Below are 26,747 nucleotides of genomic sequence, written 5' to 3'. Positions count from 1 at the left end.
ACGGCGCTTCAGGTGGAGCGGATGCGGCAGTCCCTGCCCTGCGCTCGGTGGGCGGCAGTCGCCCCACTGCACCCTTCGTGACGGCGCTCTGGAGGCTTTTGGTCACGGTGCTTCCTTCGACCGCCTGAGGAGCCGCGAATAAAAGGCTTCGTGTCTGAATTTGGCCGTGATGTGGAACTCGCTGGTGTAGCAAAACACGAGGAGAAAAAGTCTGGCGTGAGCTGCCTGCTCCGTATTTTATTAGTTGCTTAGTCATAGTTGCTTGAGGGAAGAGTGGAAGGTGGTTTATTGTTAATAAGACTCCCCTTTCCTGAAGGGGAGCGCGGCAGCTTTTAAAAGGTAATGTTTGTTATGAAAAGGCACTGCTGTATTTGAGACAGTTGTGCTCAAGTCATGTGCTTTTTAAAACATGTAGAGATTGTAGCATATTGAAAGACTCATTTATCTTTACCCGAGCACTTACTGAATTTTGGAAAAGAGCTGTGCAGAGCTTCTCAGCTCCCTTTCCTTATGTTACTTCTTATTTAGCCTTAATCATTGTACTGCCCAGGAGTATTAGGCAATGTGACTGATATTTGTCAGATCGGTCTTATCTTTCCACTGAGAGTTGTGAGGAAGATTGTTGTTGAAAAGTATCTTGCCCTAAAGATAGAAAATGGTGGGTTTTGTGATGTTTCTTAGTTGTCACTTACGAGGGCCCTTCCTATTGATGATCCTGAAACTAAACTAAAAGACTGTGACCTTGAATTTGTATCATGTCTTATAAGAAGCTAAACGGAGTATCAGAAGCAGATTTTAGGTACTTACAGTTACGTTATAGTGTTACTGAAAAGAAAAAAACCCTCTTCATTAATGTCCTTACAGCAAATAGTTATTCTGCAAACTACAGCATTGCCTGTCTGGGCAACTGTAATGCAATATAAAGCAGTTGTCATTTGGTGAAAGAAAGTCTCCTCAAGGCACCAATTGGAGGAAGTTTCTCTTTATATTTGCTCTCTGGGGGAGCATGAAGTCAGCAGGGCTGCAAAACCATTACTGTTCTTTTGCATATGCCCTTCCAGGTACAGCTTAGTGTTTTTTAAATTGTCCAGCACAAATGATCGCTTACATTATTTGATTAATCATTGCTGTAAAGAACAATAGCAGTAAGTTGTGGTCAACAGCCTGGTCCGGACATACAAGATCAAATGTGTGTCTGTCACCCATTCCTACCAAGTCATCCACTGGTGCTGTTGAAGTTGGTTCTGTGCTTGGTGTTCCCATGTGTCTGATATTTAGAAAACTTGTTTTTAGCTTGATAACTTTGGTTTGTTTCCTTACACAGCTGCTGCTTTTGTGGATCTATACCTGTGATAGCATTAAGTTGACTGGGTCAGGGACTAATACTCGTGTAGCCATGGTAACACTGAGTGCGTGGGAGCTGCAGTCCCCAACTGGAATCACAGGTTAATATTAAGGCACCTATCCTATACAGACCTCTGCATTTCCTCGGCTACACCATTACCAGCATCTGCATCAGCTAGTTTAAAACCAGTTAGTACATCTATGTGAGTTGTAGCCACAGCTGCAGTGTAGATGGATATTGATTTTTACTCTAGAATAGGAGGTTTTAACATGGTGAAGTTGTTTTAACAGCTGCTGGATTGATTGTACTGTAGTATATCTGACAAGGGCAAGATGCCTTCTATGAACAAAGTTGTAGCCTGGGTCAGGAACTTGGTGGGTTTGAAGCTTCTTACGAATTAAATGAATAGCACTTCATTATTTCCATTTGTCTTAAAATACGTAACTGGAGAAACAGTAATGGGTCCATATCCACCTTAGTAGTTACTCCTAAGAGTCTGACTGTATGCAGACTTCTCATTGAGATAATAAACGTAATAAGAAAATAATTCTTTTAAAAAGATAAAATCATATTGCTCATTCTTTGTGAATGTTATAAGCATTTATAGGAAGGGCTGAGTAGCTTCTGCAGTTTTACATGAGGATTTATTTGCTAAACTCTTGCAAGTATTGAACCATTTTTATTTGTCATGTTTCCTTTAAAAGCATTCTCTAGTCTGTGAATTTATTGTCTTATCCATAGGATTTTACTGTGGTACACTCATTTAAGGTGATTCGGAGGGAGAAAACTCTTGTGATAATGAGAATTGTCTTCAGTAACTGTAGCATACATGTTTGAAAGGCTCTTCGTGTATCTCTCCTGGAATTTCAGTGCAAGTTTGTGTTTTACATTCATCTGGCAGTTTGTATTTCACTATAACATTAATATGAGTTCTGTAAAATTTATTTTGAATAAAGTGACATGTGCTACTGCTGGTCTTTAGTTTCAGTGCAACTGTACTTTTCCTGCAATGTAAATGTAGATTCACTCTTTGGAAGAGGAGTGGTACATGTTTTGGTTTGAATAGTTCTTGTGAGATGAAGGTGTTTTAAAGTTGACATTGATACTTTTTTCTGTTTGTTTGTTTTTTTTTCTTTACAGAAAGTGGATCATTATTGCAGTTGATTTTTGATGGGAAATATGAGACAATATTTTCAAATTCTGTCATCCAGAATGTTTTCAGTACATCTTCTGTGACAGAGGAGAACATTGACGGTTACTTGGAGAAACAAATTCTAGCATACCTGGACTGCTCTGCAGAGGCTGATAACGTGGAAAGGTGGAAATGATTATTCATTATATGGAAGATTAATAGAGGTCATGTTTGATTTTTAAAAAAGGCATTTTTTTTATTTTGTACCATGTGACAGGGCCTGCAAAATTCTTATTCTGAGAGAAACAGAAACCAGATTTCTCAGGTTGTTTCCCCACTCTCCTGGGGCATCTGTTCATTATTGTTTCTTTCCCTGGATAGTATTGTGATACAAGGGTTTGCTGAAAACATTAGCTGTACCTACAGTGATTACTTCTGAAGCTGCTGGTATAAAGAAGCCAACAAATGTAAATTCATGTTGCCATGTATCTTACAGTTTATTAACAGATTTTCTCTCTGAAATGTTGCATTACATTTATGCGACTACTTGAAGTACTTATAATTTAAGCAATGCCTGTATTTCTAAAACTGATTCATGGTAAGATTGTTCTGCTCTTCTTAATGTAAAATGAGTAAGGTATTACTCGTGGATGCTATTCATAGATTAATTATTTTCTTCACAAGATTTTTCACTGATAGATCCTCTCTAATTGTACTGCATATGCTAATTCTTGCTGTTAATGAGTCTGACTTTAGTGTTTACAGTTTGCTATATAAATAATGAACACTGAAATCTATCACACTAGGAATAGTGGAAGCAGAAAGGTATATGTATGTGTATATATATTTGCCTTATTTTAAAAAGTGAGAGTGGGGAAATGTGCTGCAAGAAAAGCAAAAGATAAGAGAAGCTTAAGGTAAAAAGAAAGTAAGAGGAAGGTAATGTATTGCCAATAAATGTGAATGAGTACAAATGCATTGCTTTGGTATGACAGACATAAACCCAAGAGTTTTTGCTAAAACACCAGAGACAAATAGTTGACACCTCTAAAACATTGAGCTGAGATTTGTTAGGGATCATAGTGTGTCAAAAGCTTATCTTCTAGTGTGGTACACAATACGATGTGCTCCTGTCTTCCAAGTTGAAATGTTCAGATGTTGTTCCTTTGCATTTTGTCTCTAGGCGGGACCTTTTTCCTTTCTTTGCTGTGCTGTTGTTTTTAAATGTTAGCTGAAGTTTAGATGGTGACATAATCTAGAGAAATTTTTCAATATTGCTAGATTCTCTTATCTTAATAGTTTATTCTGAATAATGCAGCAAGGAAGGAAAGATAGATCAGGACTTGAAACAGACCAAATCCTGATCTTAATCATTCCTTGAAATACGTGTTGCTGCCTTTATGAACAATTTAGCTTCTTAAAGATAATCCTAATCTATATCATGCATTTGGTAATAGTTTATACATATCCTGTTATGTTGATGTATCCTCTTCTGTTCCCCATGTGAGCTTTTATTGGCCTATGTGCCATTTATGGAACTCTGTTCCTGCTTCCTACTGTAGACAGCAAAGCAGTGTGTTCCTCAAGTGATCATACTCCAGTCCTTTGGTCTTCAAGGTTTTTCTTTATCCCTCTGCAATTCCAGGCAGCATTAGAAGCCCTCTCCCCAGAAGACATGGAGGCAGATCTGCAATATTTAGCCTTTCAGAAGCAGACAGAGGGTTTTCTGCCCAAAATTATAGCCTGGAGTTTTATTCAAAATGAAAACGTGTGGCCTTCAAAATGGGTCAGTGTCTGCCAGAAACACTTTTTGTTTGTAGCAGTCAAGTGCATTTTTCAAGCTCCATTAGTAATAGTATAAGAAGCTTTGAATTATATTAGTGCTGAAAGAAGTAAATTGTGACTTTCTCTTGATAGAGAAACTTTTACTGAAAGATCACTTCCTATTTTAGGTAGGCACTACCTATAGCACTTAAATCCGTACCATGTTTGTTTGTCTCCAATTACTTTCTAGTTTATAGTGTTACATACTTATTCTTCCTGCCTGCAGGCCCTATGCCCTGTACCTTATGGAAGGTATTAATGCAGCTTTTGTACTCTGACCTCCCATTGCCTCTGGTGAAAATTTTGTTGTCTTTTTTTTTTTAATGGGTAGAATGTAATTTTCTTCTTCCACTGAGTGATTCAAAGGAATTGCAGCAAACCTATCAGCTCTAGCTCAAGAAATTCAGTAAGACACTGGTTTTCTTGTGACTTTTAGTAGATGGGGTAGGTTCAAATATATGTGGGTTTAGTTTTGTTGGTTTTTTTTCTCTGAATTGAAAGTTGCAATTCTGGGGATTAAAAAAACTCAATGGAAGTTGAATTCAGTCAGAAACAGGATGTTGGAAAATGTTAATTTTATTCTTTTAGCACAATAGAAACGAAGTACAAAGTGTGTTAAAAGAACTCTTTAGGAGTTCTTTTTTCTGAAGCTAAAACTGAGCAGCTTGAGGGCAAAACAGCTCAGAATTTGGATCTAGATTGTAATTTCTTTGGACATAGCCTGTAACTTTTTCCACTTTCAAGTCCATGGTTCTGCAAAGAAAACATTTAACAGTATTTTGAATTTTGCTGCAACTTTTTCTATCATTTTAACTGCTCCTTTCCCTCCTTCCCTTGCCCCAGATGTCTTTTCATTATAGCACTTTTAACCTTTATGGCCTAAAAATGATGCCTTAAAGCATTCCTTACAATAAAATTATTGAATAGTAGATTTTTTTAAACTTTTTTTTCCCCTACTGTTGCTGCTCACTTCAGTGGTTTACAGTTATCTTCTCCACAAAATGTGGCTTCATAGCTGTATTTTAAATCGGCAAATTGTAGAGGATGAAGCAACAGTGTATGTGTGCAGCACTTAGAGGGGGAATGCCTTTTTATTTTTTTCCTGAGGTGCATGGGAAGGAGGTGCATTCATTGCCTGACGTACAGTCTGATTCTAGAGACTGGGAGGAAATAGGGTGCAGGACACACCAAAAATTTAGAATATTTTCAAAGAGCTTGTTTCTAAAGAGCTTGAACTTCTCTTACTATGTTTGATTCCAAAACCTAAAGGAACAAGGAAATGAACACTATCACTTGTTTCTATTGACCATGTATTTACTGCTATTCAATGTATAAGCCAATACCAAAACAAATCCATACAATAAAGCTTGTTATGCTTCCCAGCCTGAACACTGAATGGTATTTCTCATATTTCTCTCTTGAGGCATCTGATGGTTGGTTAATTGCTGTACTATATATATTGAAAAACAAAACCAAAGAAATTCTTGCTGTTTCTTCAGTTTGCTTTGTTGTATATGAATTGGAAAAAAACTAAAATAACTATTCGGTACCTAGTTTTGCTTTGACTTCTTTTCTGTAATTTCTGGCTTCACAAAAAAGAACAGAAACGCTCCCAAAACCAAAACCTGTAACCTAATTGCATCTAAAGCATAGCCTGGATATTGAGTTTTTTCTCACTCTTCCTTTGTAAATTTTAGTGATATATGCAAATCCATTATTTTTTCAAATACAAATTCTCTATTATTCCTAATTTTGAATTTGAGCAAGATTAGGTATAGCAGTATGAATATAACAATGGAGTAAGCATCTGATATAAGGATATATAAGCATCTGATTTTACAGCATGGAGCACAATCCTACTAGACTTAGCATACAGTAATTGTTAATGGTTTGTGTTCTTGAGTTATTTGGAAGTTTAATTGTAATCTTAGATATGTATTCAAATAACATTTGCTGGTAGGTAGTTACTGGCTGAATAATGACAGCTTGTAAATGTTGTCTTGTTTGACAAGATCTCTTTATAGCAATCCTTGTTTTCTAACTCCTGAAGGTTCTGTTCATTTATTATTTATTTTTTTTTTAGTTGAATGTTCTCTACCCCTACTTCCTCATTGTTCTACATGTTTTGTCACATTCTTGCCCATCAGCCACTTGTTTGTGTGTGGCATGTCTATTTGACTTTGGTTTTTTTTAGGGGTTGGATAACATTTTATTCTTTTGTTTCAGCTTGGAGGACTCGTGCATCTTTAAGTCTCTCTTTTACAGGAGAAGAAAAACCCCAACAAACCACACACACACACACAGAAAACCCACAAACCAAACACAAAACCCAAACCTAGTTTATTCCAATTCAGTTATTCAATTCTTTAACATACAAATTTTTATATTAAAGCAGCACAATTAAAATGTTAACTTTTTGTAGGCAGGAGGCATGTTATAAATGTGACAGGGCCCTTGTTGGCACATGACTGATTGTAACACAATAAAGCTCTAAGTCATTAAGGAATCATAAAACAAACTAGAAGCTTGTGTGAATCTCCTAAAAGTCTACACCTATTAAATTGACCATTAAATTCTGAGGGATTGTGCTCTGTCTTCTGCAGACCACGTAGGTTATTTGTTACTGTAGGTGCATAAAGAAGCAATACCTTAATGATGTTAGGTGACCTTAGTGTTGTAAATAAGGAAAACTTTGCTATACTTAGCTTTAGGAATGAAACAAAGTCTCATAGTTCCATCTTTAAATAAAATATTATTATTTCAATTAAAAAGCATGAATGAATGAGAACATTTGCTGCCAAAGTATCTGAACCAACTTGGCAGTGATAGTTTTGAACTTTTTTGATGTTTATTTAATTGTTTTATTATCAGAGGGAGTGAAAATAAACAGCTGTGTCAAAACAAAATTAAACATGCTGTTTTGGAGCGTATGCTCATGCAACATCTTTTCTTTCAAAATGTTGAGGCTTAGCTGTATCATAAGAAAATACAACAACCGTACAATAGGCAAATATGGAGTAATCTGCGTCCTATGCTAATCTCCTTTTGATATCTGATAGTTATATACAGCCTTAAATTTTGAAGCATATCAACTAATTCTGCTTCCAAAATGTTTGTCATTATTTACAACCTTTATACACAAATATATTTCCAAGCCTTTTATGTTCCCCGTGTGCATTCTTGAATAGTACATTCATTGTATTTTCCTAAGAAGAGAGTGATTTAGTTAGTTAGTTTTAAAGGCTGAGGGTTTTGAATTAATGCAAGAATTAAACAGATCTTGTAGCCTTAATTAAAAATATAATATGTTGCTAATTGCTTTTCTTATCTATATTGCAGGCAGAGGCTGATGTTTCTGCTTGGTGTGGGCAGTTTGCAGCTCTTCGTTCAAAGCAATTGGACTGGGCCTCCTGTTCAGTTAAAGCTTCAGGACTTTTTGCCACCCACATTGTTACAGAAATTCTGTGAGGTATTGGTTTTTAATAAACTGTCCTTTTAATCATCACTGCTTTTCATAAATAACCATAACACACAGATGTGTCAGAGAAGGCAAGTCTGTGAGGCACATTGCTAGAATTAATAGCCTTGATCCTACTGGCTGCTCTTGCAAACATCTTCAGCTATATTGGTTTTAAAAGCGTGTCCTAAAAGTAGTTACTCTCTTTCTCTATGGAAGAGATTTCCTGCTGGAGGTGTTGGTTTTTGATAGGAAAGATATGTTTATTATATGGGAGCATTTACTCAAAAGATATTTGCAGTCAATAAACTTTATTTATTTATTTTGGAATGTGTTCTTAGCTGGATCAAAGAATGGTTATATACAGCATAGAGATTTTCCCTTATTAGGGTAAGGTAGAAGCTGCATATCTTCCAAATAGCAGAATATCTGGCAGATACTAAGAGAACAGTAGATTTGGATGCTCGGTATCCTGTTAGGCTCACAGATGATGCCAAGTGAATTGTAATAGTATTAGTACAAAAGTGCTAACTCAGATACTGAGGGCCATCAGTTTTATTTAATTTGGCATTTTTTAATGTAAACAACTAATGAACACTGTAACTGCTTTTTAATGAGATGCATATATTGTTTCTCATGGCAGTACCACAGTCCATCTCCTGACTCTACAGTACCTGTGGTTCAGCACAGCTTCTTGAGCATTAACTTTTCACTTGGAATTAAAACTATAGTAAAGCACTGATTACTGCAGCATGTTAGGGGTGAACATACCACTAGTCTCTGCTAAGGCTAAATCTATATGTAACTTTGAATTTAGAATTTCGCTGTGAAAAGGTATGGACCATGAGCAGTGTAGGTGCTGTGAACTCTGGAATGAGGAGTAGTTAGGGTATATGCTAAGTTTCACATAAAACTGATGGATCACAGCATGGTAAGGGTAGGAAGAGATCTCTGAAGATCATCTAGTCCAACCCCCTGCTAGAGCACGATCACCGAGAGAAGATCACACAGGAACACGTCCAGGTGGGTTTTGAATGTCTCCAGAGGAGACTCCACAGCTTCTCTGGGCAGCCTGGTCCAGTGCTCTGGTACCCTCACAGGAAAGAAGCTTTTCCTTATGTTCAAGTTGAACCTCTTGCATTCCAGTTTGTGACTGTTGCCCCTTGTCGTGTTACTGGGCACAACCAAGAGGAGTCTGGCCACGTCTTCCTGACACCCACCCTTTAGATATTTATAAGCATTAATGAGTTACCCCCTCAGTCTCCTCCAGGCTAAACAGACCCAGGTCTCAGCCTTTCCTTGTATGAGAGAGGCTCCAGTATATGCAGATCTGTGTTGTATTATTGTGGCACGCTTGTGGAAGAATTCCATAATTCATACAGTCCTGCCCTAGGATCATTTGCAAGGTTGTATTTCTAAATAACTAGTTCAGATTACAGTATCTCTCCCCTTTTTTTACATAAGCGTTTATCACTTCAGTCTGTCTTTTTGAGCTGACATGGAGTGTATATAGGCTTATTTTTTGCTAAGGTTTTTATACCAGAATTTCAAATGTCATCTTCTGATGACTGTTGTGGTTTAACCCAGCAAGCAGCTAAATGCTGCACAGCGCTCACTCACTCCCCCACTCCGTGGTTGGGTGGGGGAGAGAATTGGAGGGAAAAAGGTCAGAGGACTTGTAGGTTTTGATAAAAACAATTTTATGATTAAAATAAACCAAACGAAAATAACAACAACAGTAAGGAATTGTAATAAAAATAGGAACAGAGATAATAAATCAGTCAAAGTTTTATACTCAGCTCAGACAGTGCTTGCTGGCTGTGTGCCAGCGAGAACATGACAGTCAACAGCAAGTAAGCCTCAGGAACTGATGGATGGGCCTATGGGAATGGTGATTATTGAGGTTAAAAGAGCCATCCCCAGCAAACTCCCCAGTCTAGTGAGTGTGACATTTATGGTGTAGCATACTTTCTGTTGGCCAACTTACATCACCTGTCCAGGAAAGCCCTGGGCTTTTGCTCTGCCCCCCACCATCCTCTTGTGCAGAGGAAGTGTAAGTAAGTGTTGCTAGCAACAACCAAAACATCAGTGTGTTATATCATTTTATTCTTACTCTTATCATATTATTCTTACTCTGTATTCTTACTGTCACTAGCTACTCTGAGGAAAATTAACTGTTTAAAACTAGATGTAAGAGTCTTACCAACTTGTTTTCACTAAACCGAACACTGCAGTCCTCTGAAACGCAGCTCTGCTGAATACAGAATTAATTCTGTGTTTTTATCCCAGCAAAAACAGGTCAATGACTAAATAAGTACCAGTGGTAACTAAGTGTACTGTACCTTCTAGAGTGTGAATGAGTTAGCAGAAATTTTTAAGTATGCCCTTTCTGAAGGGAAAATGGGTTCAATTTGCCTTTTTATGTAATAAAAAAAAGAAATACAAACTAATTTCTTCCATTCTGCTTATAATTTGTTTATAATCTTTAAAATTATAGTATTAAAATATTTTTCTATTCTGTGGGTTCAATTTACTGAAGATCTCTTTATATTCTGTGTTAGTGTATATGCTCAGGCTGTGGTCTGACACAGAGGCTGCAGCCCCAGATGATAGTCATGGAATTGCTTTCACTCACAGTTCACAGACCTGTAAAACACAATGTTCTTAATTTCTATTAACCATCTCATTTACTGTCTGTCTTAATGGAAGAATGCTATACTAATTGCCTGTTGAGTAAGGGAATGCATGTCTCCTGTTTAGTTTCTGTGATGTTTCTGCTGTGGCTGTGAATGTAATGCATTGAAAGATGTTTGCTTACACAGAGGTGGTATTCCAGAAGCTAAATTGGCAAGAGATTATAAAGGAAAACAGACTTGAGCCTACCTAATTTTTAGTGAGTACTGCACCAGACTTTCATATTGCTGCAAGGTTTAGCTATTTATGCATTCAGGTAGAAGAAGTTTATTTATATTACCGCTATCTATATTATATTCTGAAACGTTAGTGGTATTTTTTTTCCAAAAGCACTAAACATTTATGTGCTAAAATATAATATCTAGTTATCTTCTTTTTTAAAATGTATTATTTCAAGAGCTTTTGTATGTTTTGAATTATCTTTATGTATTACTTTTTTTTCCCCCAAGGATTCTTAGTATATAAACACTGTAAAAATGAAGGTTTCGATAAACAGACATTTTGATGCTTCCAGTAATCCAGCTTTCCTCTCTTGCGTGCACAAATATTCAGAAAAAGTGGGTTAAAAATATAGCATTAACTTTCTCCATTCTATTGTAGTCTTCCATGTTCTGTCATCAAGACTGATACAATCGCTTTTTAAATAGAACTTCAATTTTTCAGGTTGTCAGACTAAAATGATCTTTTCCCACGTCAAGTTTAAAAAATTATGTCTTCATGTTTCTTTTACCCTGCTCTAAGTAACTTCACTAACTTTCAGCCCTACAATGACTCATTTATTTCAGGAATATTTTCAAAACTGTTATTTTCAGAACACTTTATTGGATTAGTCTAAACTTTATGTTTTCAGGCTGTCTCTTTTAGATGAGTTGCTTGTAAGGGCGCCTTAGATGTCTTCCATGAACAATATTCATGAGTATGCATACATTTTTTTTCTCATCCACCAAATTGATTCCAGTCTTCTCTGTAAATTACAGTTACATTCATATATTCTGTTAGAATTTCTTTTTATGTCCTGAAGAACTGGCTTGTGCTTTTTTCGTTTGAGTCCCCACATGAAAGTAGTTCAGTAATTTCTAAACAGAAAACCAGCTAGCATTTTAGTTATTAGGTGTCTTTCCGTTTTCTGAAATAACTTTGAGACTTTACCACATCAGTTAATATTCTGACTGGTACTACCCCGAGTTTTTAAATAAGTGCATTGTGTTAAAAGAAAACTTGAAAAATACTGGATTTCAGTTAAAATGGATTAGCAGTTCTGGCTTTGAACTTATTGGGATTAGGCTAAAACATTTTTAATGACCTAAGTGTTTATAATAAGTGGGGAATGTATGTAAGGGAATAAAAGGTACAGAACTGTTGAAATCGGAGCATATTTATTCTGCCTTAAATTTCAGAGTTTCTGCATGTTTGCTCATGCAGCTGAGTTTAATATTTTCAGTAGATGAACTGGACAAAACTGTGTCATAGGTCTAATTAAGACCATTGATGACTGTAAGAATGTTGTGAGGACAAGCTGCTTTAATTGTGTGTTGTGTGATTGGATAGTCACAAGTAGGATGTATTTGGTAATGGTAGGTAGCTCCATCTGGAAGAAGATCCCAATGTGTTAATTGATAATACATGTAAATAACTGGTAAGAACCCTCCAAGTATATGTATCAACAGCTCCTGCTGGCCTTTTCGTAATTTCTAGGTTGATCTCAAATACTGAGTTTTGGAATGCATTTGAATAATTCTTTTTCCTTATACTTGTATTACTGCTTCTTTTATGCATTATTTCATCATTTACCTGGAAGAGACTGAAATATTACCGCACTTCTATTGAAGTTGAATAGAGAAGCAGGTAAAAAACAAAACCAATTTTCTGTCCCCTGAAGTCTAGAGTAAAGAGTGAATTCTGTTCCAAAGGACCAAATCTTTGGCGGGTAACCTCAGTATGTCCTCTATTATTCTGTATCATCTTAGTTTTGCCAAATGAGAAACTGTTGTGCAGTAGTCCTTGTACTTTAAATCTGAGAAGCTGAGTATGTAAGGCTTAGTTAGCCATATACAGACAGATTCCTTATCTGATACTTTGTTTATTCTTACTCTCTTCCATTTCTTAATCAAGTCTTCCCAAGCCTTTAGTCTGGCTTTTTCTGCCTCTGTGTATATATGCGTTTACCTTTTAAGATTTAGGGGAAGACTGAGAAAGAGCTGATGAAACGTTGGGAAGGCCAGTTCAGAGCAGTTCCTGATACAAACGTAAAAGTACACCAAGTACTTGTTTGTCTCTAGTCACTATTGTTAGCAAGAAAAGAATCTGAAGCCTATAAACAAAAATTCTTATACTCTCTGAATGTGAATGGCAGAAGCTTTTTTCTGTTTATTATCATCATTACTCAGGTGGTAAGAGTTGTACTGGGAAATACTTCTGAAATGCTGGGGAAACTGAAATAGCCAAGAGTATCATCCAGCCTGCGGTTGATTTAGGGCTTCAGTAGTAGTTACTTCATAGTAGCCATTAAGTTACCATTTGGAAATGGAGTACATAACCAGCTGTGTTTCAGTGATTAAAATATATGTATTTAGAATTAATTGAGCTTCATTTGTCTGTATTTAGTCCAGAAGTGGTCAAACAGAACCAACTGCAGGTCCAACAGAAACTAGATGATTACCTTGGAGATTTCTCAGCGTATGTCCATAAAGTAATTGTCTTTATGTTTGTGCTTTAAGAAAATTACTCTAAGAAAATAAATCTGCAAGTTTGGTGAAGAATGGAAAGATTCAACCATCTCACCCAGGATTGTGGGCATTTTGAGATATGTAAAATATGTACAATTTTTTGAGTTATATGAGATAGGTTTAACAGTTTGAATGTTTTAAGTGTTTAAATGCAAGAAGACAAGCTCAAAATTTGTTTTTACTCTTAGCCAATGCTTTAGACACTTTCAAGGACTTTTCAGCTCCTGAAGCTGTAAAAGCTTGAATGTCTACCTCTTGTATGTAGCTGTTCTCTCATCTTAAAGACTGCCTTAGGACAGTAAATTCTGTTAAAGAGTTCTGCACTGATAGTCAGTCTTAGAGCAGAGGCTAGAAGAGTGAATGTTGGTTTAGGCTTTCTCAGCTAAAAGTCAAGGATGTCTGCTTTCTTGTACGGTCTTTGCTTCATGGAAGAGAACATGGATTTGTTAGAATAGAAAACAGCAGTTCTTTGACTCTGAGAGTTGTTGGCTGATTGTTAAGGCTGTGACATGTCATTATCTTTCCCTTCTCCCTCCCTCATTACATTCCTTGTAATGTTACATTAGCCGGACTGTGCTCTCCAATGAAAGGACTTGAAATGTGAATTTGAGATTCATTGGTTGCTACAGTGCTTAAACAGGTGTAGATTATTATAGCATAGCATGACTGTTTTAGAAAATGGTTCTGTAACAAAGCTTATAGCTTCTTTGCTTTCCCACTGCGTATTTTAACTGTGGTCTACTTTGATTACAGAAAAAGAAGGGAAGATGGGGAAAAAAGCTTATGTTAAACTGAAAATTGTATTAAGTGTCCTCTTACGTGTGTGTGTATCTTTTAAAAATGAATGCTTAGAAGTACTGAATGATGACTTTTCCTCTTAAAATTGGAGCAGAAATATTAGTCAGGCTGTTCCTTTCGGAAGCACTAGAGGTGAGAGGGATCTGATGTGCTTCCACTTGGCAGTTTTTTTCCTTTATTCTCAAGCAGTTTGCCACACTATTGTAAACTTTGTTTTCCAGGGTGGGATTGAAATGACTGCAGTGATATCATGCAAGAATTCCACTTTGAGTAAATAAAAGTCCTGAGTCATTGTCTATAATGTATAAGTATTTTCAATGTTAATGCAAGTTAAATAACTAATGAACCAAAGCAAATCAGACAAAAAGCCTGAAGTTTGCTGTTATTAAAAAGTGAACTGGGGGAATAATGTGGTTTAACAGCTTTTCTTCAGTGTAACCTGTTGGTAAAGGTATTGAAAAGTTTCAAATTACTTAAGTGTTACAGTATTTGTTTATTTTAAAAAGCTGAAATGTGATTCAAATAACTTCTATCCTGGTTGTGTAGACTGAATAAAGAATCTTTCTTAGGCAAGTGAATTCAATGCAAACTGTCATTTGTTTCTTTCCCTTCCATTCCTTTTTCTTGCCCCTTTCATATGAACTGAAAAAAAAGCCCTGCTTTTTTAGTTTGCAAAGGAAACTTGCCATATGAGAACCGGGAATAAACTGATGAACTGACCTCTCCCTGAGCCTGAAGATAAACTGCTTGAATGCTTTCATTGCACTAAAAGGGAGAGAAGAATAGGTGACTGTCAGATGACACTCACCACTAAGAGATTCTCTGGAGAGCTACCTCAAGCCCATTACGTAAAAGGATTACTGTAGGTAATGTCATACAGGAAGGCATCCAAAGCAGAGAGAGGATTTTATTCATTGGACAAAGGGAAGAATGACTCTAATATTGCTGCCCTAAGGCCACTCTTAACAGGATGTTCCCTCTGGGGAAAGAAGATAATTGACATCACTGGAGGAATGTCTAGTGTATTTGAATGCTGTAGGATTAATTTAATTAAGAAATTATTTCTGTGATTACAAATTGAATGGCATGGATTTACCAGAAGCTTTTCTCCTTAGATCATGGGAAGGATTATATTGCTGGAATGTGTCTGGGGATAGTGTTGACTGGACATAGGCATTTCAGGTGGGACGAAATCAGTCTTTCAGATCACATTGATATGGTTTGTCAGGATAGCAAGGAACAAGGCAGAATTCACCATCACTTGGTAAAAGGCTGAGACTCCAAGAGATGGTGATTCATTTGTTTTTTAATGTTTTGAGCAGACTTCCTTAAATACAGGAATATTTATTTTTCCTAAATCTCTATTACATTATTTGTTGATAAACTTATGTTTCCTGAAACTTACCTTTTTTTTTTGTCATTCTTCTTTCAGCCAAAAATGCTGCATGCAGCTGTTCTGAAGATGCTGGTTCTAGATGGTGAATCGGTTTATACCTTGACTTCTCATCCTATTTTGCTGCTTATAGCCAGGATAATCCTTGTGAATTCAAGACACAAACTTTCATCTCTTCAGGTAAGAAATATGTGACTAATGCTCATAACTGATAGCTACTCATAATTGGTTCTCTCTTTCTTTTCTTCATACCTCATTGAATCAGTATAACTTCCATTTTTTTTTCTCTAGCTCTGAGGTTTTTCTCTCTAAGAAACAGTTCACAGTGATTATAATTAAACACAAGTACATTTTTTTCTTAAAGATAAGCTATTTTTTCACTGTCTTCCCCAAAAGAGAATAAAGATGCCTTTATTACTTGGAAAAATTAGAGTATTTAATAGGAATCAACTTTTTAAAAGACACATATTTTCTGACATCATTTAAGGGTTTAGGAGGGAATGCCCTCTAAAGCAGCATACATATTTTATGTCCTTTCTAACAAGCTTTGGGATACTGTTAACCATTACTGTATGAATTTGAAGCCATGAGTTCTAGATGCCAAGGAAGTTCTGTCTTTTGTTTGTCATTGTCCTGTACCTCTTCTTGAGGCATCCATGTGGAGCTAACTTAATTCTCTGTTGTGCTTGTACGTTAGAAACAAGAAGCTATGATGAACCTCTTCTTGAGAAGGTTTTTGTCTCTACCTCTGCTGTAGTTTAGCAGCAGGCTGGTTGGTAGCAGGACTCTCTGGAACTGGGGGACTTTTAACAGCGGCAACTTCTCTTTATTGCGTTCCAGTTGTACAGAGATTGGCTGGAAATCAAAATGCCACATGGTCCCTCTTTATGCTTGGCTGACAACATCCATTCCCAGCTGGGTCTTTGTATGAGTGATGAATTAAACTGCGTGGGAGATGCTGGCTGTACTGCATTTCTGGAAGCCAAGCTCTTCCATCGTTTTCCCTGTTATTCACAGATGAGTGCTGTTGAATTTCAGCAATTGGGTCAGTCAGGGAGGCAGAAAATGTACCTGGTACAGAGAACTGAGTTGCTGCCTCCCCTCAGACAGACATAACGAGGAGTCTTCTACCCAGTGGAGGTTGAATTACTTGTGACTACATCAAGTTTGGATAGTAGTTCAAAGACAACAACTGGTAAAAACTACTGTCATCAATGAGTCAATGTAGCAATTAAACTTTGCCATTTTTTCTCATTTCAGCTTGATTTAAAGGAAGTCTCTTAATACTTTGCTTCTTTAACACTAGTGTTAATAAATACCCCAAAATATATTATCTAAAGCATTAATAAAGCCCTGTTTTATTAAAAAATGCTATTGTACATGAAAGATTAAATGATTCAAAATAATAAAAAATTCTTAACTTGGCTCCCAAAAAACTAACATTGCTGACAGAGTATTGTACAGGGCTCAGCTAGCTTACCTGAAACTTTGAGTATGTTCTCTTGGATTCTGACGTTTCTGAATGGCAAGCATCAGACCTCAGGAAACTTGTATCATTAAGCTGAGTACTCAATTGTGTGGGAAGATGAGTACTTCATTATATAAAGCCAAACTAAAGTAATTTGAAACTTCTTATTTAAATTGCCTTTATGTTTCTAAGTAAGTGATGAAATGTTGGGATGTGACATTTTTCACAAAATCTGTTGTGTGCTTTTTACTCTATTTAGCTTGATATCAAAAGTCATCTTTCATTGCTTTTTGAAATAGATGCTATTACTCTTTTTGATGGTTCCTTTCTAGGGATATTACAGTCAACTACTTGTGATTGGTTTAGATGTTTATGCTTGAATTCTGTACAGCCCTTAGGTCAGTCTGATGTAAGCATACCTGTATCAGAAGTTCAGAAGATAGGTGCCTCTCAGTAGCATTCAGAATCTGTTTAATAGAAAACGATTGGCGTGCTAACAGTAGCAGAATAACTAGTAATTTTTAGAGCTTGTATAGAGGTATGCACTACATTCACAGATTATAATATTAAGTATAATTTTGATAATAGAATATTAGTTTATCAGTCATCTTTTCCATGCATTTCTACCTGGTGCAGCTAAAGAGGGATAAGATATGCTGGGGAACTTGTTTTGTGTACGCAGCTTTATAAAATTCGGTATTTACTGAGCTGTGATTCAGCTCTGCTATAGAACGATTACTTCATTCTAAGGTATTTGCCCTTCTGAAATTCCACATACAAACATGAATACTTTCAATTGTGATTGTAAGGTCTTACCATGAGCAGTTCTGGTCCTCTTCTACCTCTCTCGGTCTTCTTTCTAACTCCACCTGAAGAAATCAAAAAAAAAGGTTAAAAAGACCAGGGAAAAATGCATAGGAGGGCAACACTGGGTAATCAGAAATACTGAATGGCTTTCATACAAAAAGTAACTAAATAGTCTTGGACTCTTCAGGCTGGAAAGATTACTGAAGTGTGAGATGGCTGTCAAAATCGCAAAAGTCACACAAAAGAAGATAAGTAGGAAACAGCTTTGTTTTTCTCTTTCTTTTTGTCTTTTTCTGTTACAAGAATTAGGAGGTATGAAATCAAAGTAGCAAGTGGCTGCTCCAGAAGAAGCACACACAAAGTATTTGTTATCCTCTCTTTGCAGAGTTTCTTACCAGATTGTGGTCCTAAAGATTTGCAGGGTTCAAAGAAGAGTTAGAGAAACTGAGAGTAAAAGCCTATCAAATGTTTAGAGCACTGTAGAGCTGCTTGAGTATGTTCATCTATATGCTAGGTTAGTGCTCACTTCTTATATAAACCAGCTATTTTGGTTTTATGTTTTTTTGAGAAATTAGAATCAAATTGATTATGAAATCTGTATTTTGAAGTCACTAACTTTTTTTTTTAAAAAAAAGGATCTATACTTGTTATTAACTTGAAATATACGTATTTTCTTTCAGACATTATCTTGGTGGACTCTAAGATGTGTGAATATTCACCAGCAGTTGTTAGAGGAGAGATCACCTGAGCTATTTACTCTTGCTCAGACCTGTATAAAACAAGGTACATTTCTGATTACTTGGATTATTGACCTACTGCATAAGTTGTAAGATATCACAAGGGAGAGGAATTTGTCTCACAGCATGATGGTTATCAAGTGCTTATGTAACTACAGAGAGTGGAGAAGGAACAGAACTCACTTAAATTGGCATGGACTTGTATGCCATGTGCTATTTTTTGGCCTCTAAGATGAAAATGGGAATATGTGATTGTAGGCAAAGGTTTTCTTTCTGTGTGCCTAGCACATATTACTTAATCACAAGCTCACTTGAAGCCATTCATAAAAACCCCTGTTTTATTTTTTCCTTATGTAAACATGATTTTTGTCCTTTGGAAAACCATCAGATTGGCATTGTACGTCTATAGAGTGTGAAAAGCAGGTAAAGATGGCAGATGTCCCAAATAATTTACTGAAATGTTCTTGTTTACTCTTTTTATAAAAAACAAAGCTTTTTATTAGAAAGGCAGATGTTTTATGGTCTTGTGGGCATTATTCTCTTTTTTTAAAAAATGAGAATCTGTTTAATGATAAATATGGACAAAAACATTAAAACCTGGATTGTTTCTTAATGAATAGTATGTATTACTTAAATGTGAGGTTAACATTCAGCTAACTCTCTCAGTTTTGAAGTAGTGTGTTTGAAATAGGCTTTGTGTTAAAAGTGCGGATTAAACTGCACAGGCTTTGTTTTTAAGTAGTTGTAGTCTCTTGAGGATTTTTTTTTTTAAGGATTAAGTTGTAACCTACTGCATTCACTATGCTACTGTGGTTGAAAACCATTGGAGTTAAATTATTTTTAAATTGCTAATTTTCTTTCATTAAACAAAATCTCTAAATTCAGACTTTGAAAAAAGTTAAGTTACTAGGCAGGATTTATCCATACAAATTGTTATTTACTGTGTTAGAAAAGGTATGTAAAAATATGTTCAAACTTAGCAGCTTTCTATGTTAATTGAAAGATTTTGAGGACTAATAAGTACTTAAACACAAGAAAAAACCCAAACAAAAAAACTGCTGAAGAGTCTTAAGCCATTCATTGCTCAGTCTGCTGGTGAAACTTTTGCATTTGAAGCCTGCTACTTAAGGAGAGCCTGCTACTTGAGGAGAGTTTTACCATGGTATCCTGTGTTCTGAGTTCCTATGCTCTTTAGCAGGTCCACGGCAGTTAGAATTGTTTATTTTCTGCAAAAGTAATATATCCCAATTCAACTCTGCTGTAGAATATAAGAGAAGGTGAAACATTTGCTTGTTCTAGATATAAAACTTGAAAAATGCTTTTAATGGTGTGTATCTGTTATACATTGACTGAATTTTTAAATATGTTGGAGGCATGAGGAACAGGTCTGCTTTAAGTATAGCAGACTTTCTCTCCTGGCATTTCAATTGTATTTTTAAAATATAATTCTCCTGGACTGCATCCTGATAGCTTTTCTTTTTCTTAATTTGCAGTGTCAGAAGCAGAAACTTTGTTCACAGGTGGTGAAAGCTGGCACTTAGCAGTTCAGTTCCACCTTGAGTGTGCCTATACATTTTTGTATTACTATGAGTACAAAAAAGCTAAACAGTGTTTCAATGCGGCTAAAGACATAACAAAACTGCAGATTAATCTTACAGGTAAGTTTTGCTTGTACAGTCTATGAGGATGGCTGGTTGGACCAAACTAACCTAAGGTTTGTTGAAGTTTTTTTTACATATTCAAGCAAAAAACAGCTATATTTTGAAAAATCTTTACTTTTAACAGCTAGCACTTACTTGTCTTCTAAGAATTAACATTGCTTGGAAAAGGGAAGAGAAATATACCATCTGGTTACAATATCATCCCTGATATGGCTGTGGTATTACGATCCTTTCTTCTCATTGTTTCATATCAAATTCCAGGTCTGGTTGTCTCTGTTACAGGACTCCTGAAACTAGTTAGTGTCACGATGAATAATTTTTTGTTGTTGTTTGTTTGGAGATGCTTATAAAGAAGTCTGCATGATTTGATGCAGTCTTTCACCTTTTATGCCACTAGCCTAGATCTACTCTGTAAATAGCATTTAAAAGTCACTTCTAGGACTATTATTATCACAGGAAATAAGTAAAAAAACCCTCAAATTTCTGATGAACAGAAGTATCAAGGATTCAATCACTATGGAGGCTTTTTATAATTATCATTTCAGAACCTATTCCTTGGAGTCAGGCAGATCAGACTGCTGCACTTGTAATTTCATTTAACATTACATGTATAGATATAGGACTAGCTGGCCCTGCTAGGTGATCAAAATGACATAAAATGCACATCTCTTCTGTGCAATAACTTTTGATTGTGCCTGAGAAGAAATGCAAAAAACTTCATATAATTTTTTATTTTTTGTAGACTTATTAGTGGAAAGGACTAAGGAAATGAAACTTGCAGCCTCCTTTTACACTACTGTATGTCCCTAGGCTAGCTGTTCCCTTATAGTTAGTTTGCAACTGCAGCAACCCCTGCTTATATCATGAATCAGTTTAATATTTTAATTTACAAAACTTACAAACAAAAAACCATCACAAACAACTTCTGTTATACTCCATGATCATTTTTTTAAAAGGTTTTAAAGGTTTACTTTGAAAAATCTGTATTGTAATATTGTGGCGTAATATTTTTTGCCTAACTATGAATTGATTATATTCATTGGTATTTGCTTAAAACATGGGAGTAATTTCCATGTATTTGTTTGAAGGAATTCCATGGTTTTCAGTTGATCCTACCCCTTTTTCCTATGTTCAACATGTACTGTACATGTGACATGTTCCGTGTGTGGGTTATACTGCAAACTTGATATTATAAGGCAGTTTTGTTTCAAATTAACCTGTTTTTTTCCTGGTTTTTTATTAGACATCAGTGCCTGTGATGATCCTCAAGCTATAAAAAATTAATTAAGAACAAGTAAAATCAAAGTGGCAGGTGGCTATTCACTGATATTCCTCAACTTACAGCTACACATTGGAGAGTTTTTTTTTCCCTTCAAAGGAGATACTTAGATTTTGGGTGAATAATTTCCTTAAATCTAACGTAGGAAAAACTCTTGTTTGGAGTGGGAAAAGAGTTTGAATGCAGTGGAATTATTTGTGTTTTTTATAACTTTACCAAGAGGATATGCTGGTCCCAGAGACTGTGTTGATAAAGTCTCTTGGAACAATGTTGGGAAACTCCTAAAAGTTCAGTGGTTTATCTCCATGAATCCATTTGGGTGGTTATGAAGGATGTCTAACCTGAAGGCAAATGAACTGAGCTTAACATGTGGGAATTGTTGGCATTCTAGAAAAAGTCATTTGACATGCATGTTTTGGCTAAATGGAAGGAATGTTACATCATCAAAAAAGACTTTGCTTTAATGTAAAAATTCAACCCCTAGTAAAGACATTTTTCAGGCTTTTGGAAAGAATTTCCTTTTTAGGAAAGGATTTTGAGAGGTTTTTGTTCTTTAATGCTTGTAATCCTTACTAGTTCACAGAATCACAGAACGTTAGGGATTGGAAGGGACCTCTAAAGATCATCTAGTCCAATCCCCCTGCCGGAGCAGGAACACCTAGATGAGGTTACACAGGAAGGTGTCCAGGTAGGTTTTGAATGTCTCCAGAGAAGGAGACTCCACAACCTCTCTGGGCAGCCTGTTCCAGTGCTCTGTTACCCTCACTGAGAAGAAGTTTCTTCTCAAATTTAAGTGGAACCTCCAGTTTGTGTCTGTTACCCCTTGTCTTACCATTGTTTGTCACCAAGAAGAGCCTGGCTCCATCCTCGTGACACTCACCTTTTATATATTTATAAACATGAATGAGGTCTCCCCTCAGTCTACTCTTCTGCAAACTAAAGAGACCCAGCTCCCTCAGCTTTTCCGCATAAGGGAGATGCTCCACTCCCTTAATCATTTATTTTAATAATTTTTTAATCAATCATAGTTGAACATTTTATTACAGCATGGACACTTACGCTATTCTTAAAGAGAGAATTTAGAACTGGTATTTTCCGGAGTAATTTTAGAAATGTGTGAATAAATCAATCATACTTGATTTGGCTTGTGTAATTTTAAAGTCCCATTAATCCAGGTCTGTGTTGTATTCATCATTTGTTAAAAAGCATCCTTATGTCCCTCATGACTCAATGAGTCACAACCATCAATAACTATGCAAAGCAATTTCCAGTAAAAGAGAAGTCTGTGGTTCTTCTTTCATATAAATTTACTAAAATGAAGGATGGCAATCCAAAATAAATTTAAGATCAACTGGTTTGGGGGATTAATAATGCTGAACTCTGCAATCTGCATGTTAGCTGCTTATTGTTTTCGTGCCCAGTAATGCATTTCTGGGAACTTTTAATGTGGAACAGAAAGTTAAAGTCTCTGTGTAGATTCCTTCTCTTTTGTGAGGATTTATGGAGGTATAAAGCAAACAAATTTCTCCCTCCTCATCTTTAACACGTAATACATATCTTTGAAATAAAAATGATTATGTTCTACACCTGTAATAGCAAGGAACTATTTGTTTAAAAAACAAGGTGGAGGGTGTGTGCATAAACAAATCACAGTTTCTGGGTCTTAGAAAGTAAACTTATTGGTAACCAGAATAACCTTACAAGTGTTTTATTCAGCAGTTTAAGCAGTAAGACATAATAGGATTCTCAAGCATTATTAAAACTGAGAATTGAGTGCTACTGTGTAAAATTAGTATGAATCGTTACCCCGTAGTTCTCTCTGTCTCTCTACTCTCTGCAATGTGTCTTGCAGTTTTAAGGTGATTATTTTTAGAACCTTTTTTGTTTCTTCATAAACTCTTAATGTGGGGCATGATTGCCAGAAAAGGAGAAATCAGTTTAGTGCCTGGTTTGCCAACTGCTCTCTTTCCACCTCCAGAAGAAAAGGGGATGGATGCTGTTTCAGTGCTGTGCCAGGTGATTCTCACTGACAGGGGCCTCACCCTCAGACCTTTGTCACATGAGCAGTCATCTTTACCTCAAAGATTTTGTCCTGCAAGCTTTTGAAAATTATAATTAAATTAGGAACTTGGTCTTCAGTGGTTCTGCAAAAGCAACAGTGGATCAGCAGTCAGTCCTCCATTTCTGTTATTTGAGTTTCACAGTTCACATTATCTTAGTTTTGTATCATAGTAATAATAAGCAAGCAAGCCTCCAAATTTTATAGAGTAATTTTTAGCTCTGTATTGGTTCTGGTTAGGATCCTGTTATTTTGTTACCATCCTTAAATTATTCAATGATTTGCAGCTTTCAAACAGGTTGCATAAGAGAGGAAGAACAGACATCTTTTTCTTTTCAATTTGGTATAAATGTCAATTGCTGCCCTAAAACCTAGTAAAAGTTGTCTGAGGGTCAAATAAAGAACTAAAGAAACAACACAGTAGAATTTCACATTCTGCATTCTCAATATTGATTAATCCAGTAGAGAACGTTCGTTGGTTTGCTGTTTTACTCTCTCCCATGTTACTTTTACAATATCTTCTATGCCATGTTAATGTAACATCTTGTCTGTGATCCTTCTTCATAGACTGAAGTCATCAAATGAAGATTTGAAATCTTTAAAATGGTGGCCTGTAAGATACTACAGGATTTTGATTTGCCTAAATATGTCCATGTCATCATTAACTTTCAGCAGGCAAATTGAACAGTTCTTTGTGGTTTATTGCTAGAGAATAAGTAGGGAACTGTTGAAACTTTGTGACAATGAGTTTTCAAGAGATGTTATGGGGAATGTACCTACAAATGGCTTTACGAGACCTATCTGTGTTTGTATATTTGTAATATGTATTTCTTTGTATGTCATAGCTAGCAGTGAGAACACATGTAGTTCACTGCAAAGAGATCAAACTGAATTTCAAAGGTTAATTCTCAATGTTTCTCTTTTATTTTGCTTTTTTGTGAACAACTTTCTAGTATGTGTTGGGATTCCTGATTTTTAGTGTTCATTAATGTAAACTTATATTAATTTTCTGTAGGTGCTTTGGGGAAGAGAACACGATTTCAGGAAAAATATGTTGCACAGCTTATTTTGGATGTCCAAAGAACAGATGAATTCATCCTTCCTCACAGTGAATTAAGTCCAGCTCCAACGCCTCTAGAAAACTTAACAGTGGTATGTATTTGAGAAGAATTGTTTTAAATTCTTCAAATGAAAATATTCTGAAGCTTTTCTTAGGTGTCTGCAAGGCAAAAGTGTGTGGTGCCTAGGAGAAACTGGCTTATGATTTCTGAAAGTTTTGGAAAAGATATGGCGCAGTCCTTTGCCTAATATTAAAGGACATGGTGTAAAGCCACATATAACTGACTGCAAGACAGTTGTGGCTGCTCAACTGAAAGCATGTTTGCAAATATGATCTTCCACAGTTTATGTATTAATTTCTAGTGACTGAAGAGCTAGAAAAACAGGTGAGAGACAGATTTTCAAAATATCCTGGAAAGCCTCACAGAAATGCACAGATTCCTAAGGACTGACAGATGTGTTTAGTAACAGTGTGAAGATAGGAAATTTGTTTAGGTATTTCTACTGGCATGAATTATGAGACTTTGATCTACTGATCTTAAGGGTGATGACTTAAGTTATAAATTGAATATATAAATTATAATAATTGAGATTGGAAAGTCAAAGCTTTTCTCACAGATCAGCTTTCTTCAGAAAAACCAAGTGATCTGAAAGCATCCAGTTAAACTGATGATGTTTCTGTGAAAGGAAAACCTCAGGTTTGAGGTGATGCATAGGGATTCTTGATAAGAAACACTATTTTAAAATAGTTTGATTATTTTTAAAAAATTCAGGGCTGTTTTTATGTTTTGGGGGAACAAGGAATTTCTTTTCAAGTCTGGTAATGGAAGTCACACTTTAAAACTAGCATGCAGTTGCAGTACAATTCAGTTGATCAATACTCATAGTGAATTTAAAGCTATACAGGCTATATTTTAAAGATTATATAGACCAGAAGCTGAAAATTTTAACAAATTGCCTTATAAATTATACTGTAATTTATTTTACATCTAATGAAGTGATATCATTATACTAGCATAGTGCTTTGTTCTAAAATAATTTTCATCTGGAAGTGGTAGTTAATCCTTACATATGCTAATGTAGTAAGAGAAGAAAATGATGGTATTAAATATGCCTTTAAGAGTGAGAACATCTTCATTATCCCCTTAAAATAAAAGAAAATAAACTTTTCTTCACATTCTCTGTCAAATCAGTTTATATAGTGATAAAATACTGGTGATGAATGCAAATAATCCACTTCAAAGCATTCCTGTTTGCTTTTTGTTCTTCTGTGGACTCTAATTTTGGCCTTGCCCATGGAAGATTTTCATTGGAAAAGCTATTACTAGGACATTGAAGGGAAATAAATAGGAAGTTCGAAAAACTATTAACATAAATCTATTTTCTCTTTTTAATAGATTATAAAAACTATTGCTTGTACAGTGATTGGTTTAAAGACTGGACTTTTTTGGTGGTGTTTAGTTTTTTGAGTTTTTTTCAGGGGAAGGAGCAATAGTGTTACAGCTACCTCCTTCTTGCTTGGAGCCATAGGAATCTTTTGTTGTTTCTAAACAAACACAAATTCTGTGAACATCATAGTTTACACTTTTCAGCCACATATTACATTATTCTTTAAGTTAAATGACAGACAATGAACTTCAGGTAGCATACTTGTTTGTAAAAGGTAAACTAAATATTCCTTAAATGATTTGTTTCAGAGGAAATTAGACTGGCAGGAGGCATGCTTTACTTGCAATTTGCTGATACTTAAAAAGAAATCCATACATTCCCAGAGGTCCATGGTTGCTAGCCTGAAAACCTGTGTGTTAGGAAAGCATTTAACATTATACAAACTGAAACAGATTATAGGTAATAGAGGAGGAAATTGTTGATAATACTGCGAGCAACAATTTGAAGAGGAAAATCCCCTTCAGCCCTTATTTAAGTAGAAAATCAATATTCAGGTGACTTTAAAGTTACTCTGACTGCTTTTCCTCCTGCATGATGACCATACTTGTAGCAAAAGTGGTTTGGATGCTGCTTTCTTCTACTGTCTTAGTTAGTTATCCTATCATAATTATGGTAAATTACTTTCCATTTTGTTGTTTTCTTATGTCTGTATTGTCCTTTTTCAAGCAATATTTTTTTCCATATTTTGAAGGCATCAATTTTTATGCAGCTATTCCTATCTAAGTATTTTTTTTCTCTTCCAACAGAATTATGATTTAAATGATGATACATTGCTTAATGAGATAAAATTAGCAGATGCTGATCAGTACAAGGTACCTGATTTGTGTGCCGAAGAGCTTGCTGTAATCCTTGGAATATG

General features: G+C 35.7%; 1 protein-coding gene across 1 annotated transcript in view; it reads left to right on the top strand.

Annotated features, from left to right (window-relative positions):
- The window catches only part of LOC104539030 (tetratricopeptide repeat protein 27-like), a gene marked incomplete at its 3' end in the record, with an annotated part of 27,092 nt that extends 345 nt beyond the window's left edge, over positions 1–26,747 (top strand). The window contains exons 2-8 of the mRNA XM_010182456.1: positions 2,486–2,663; positions 7,641–7,770; positions 15,409–15,549; positions 18,325–18,427; positions 19,875–20,039; positions 24,396–24,532; positions 26,635–26,747. Coding sequence (XP_010180758.1) covers positions 2,486–2,663; positions 7,641–7,770; positions 15,409–15,549; positions 18,325–18,427; positions 19,875–20,039; positions 24,396–24,532; positions 26,635–26,747 — 967 coding nt within the window. The remainder of the gene's footprint in view (positions 1–2,485; positions 2,664–7,640; positions 7,771–15,408; positions 15,550–18,324; positions 18,428–19,874; positions 20,040–24,395; positions 24,533–26,634) is intronic.

Source organism: Mesitornis unicolor, unplaced genomic scaffold (genome assembly GCF_000695765.1).
Source record: "Mesitornis unicolor isolate BGI_N332 unplaced genomic scaffold, ASM69576v1 scaffold28900, whole genome shotgun sequence".
In the NCBI taxonomy this organism is placed as follows: domain Eukaryota; kingdom Metazoa; phylum Chordata; class Aves; order Mesitornithiformes; family Mesitornithidae; genus Mesitornis; species Mesitornis unicolor.
Note: the sequence above shows the minus strand (reverse complement) of the source record. Positions and strands in the feature narration are given on the sequence as shown.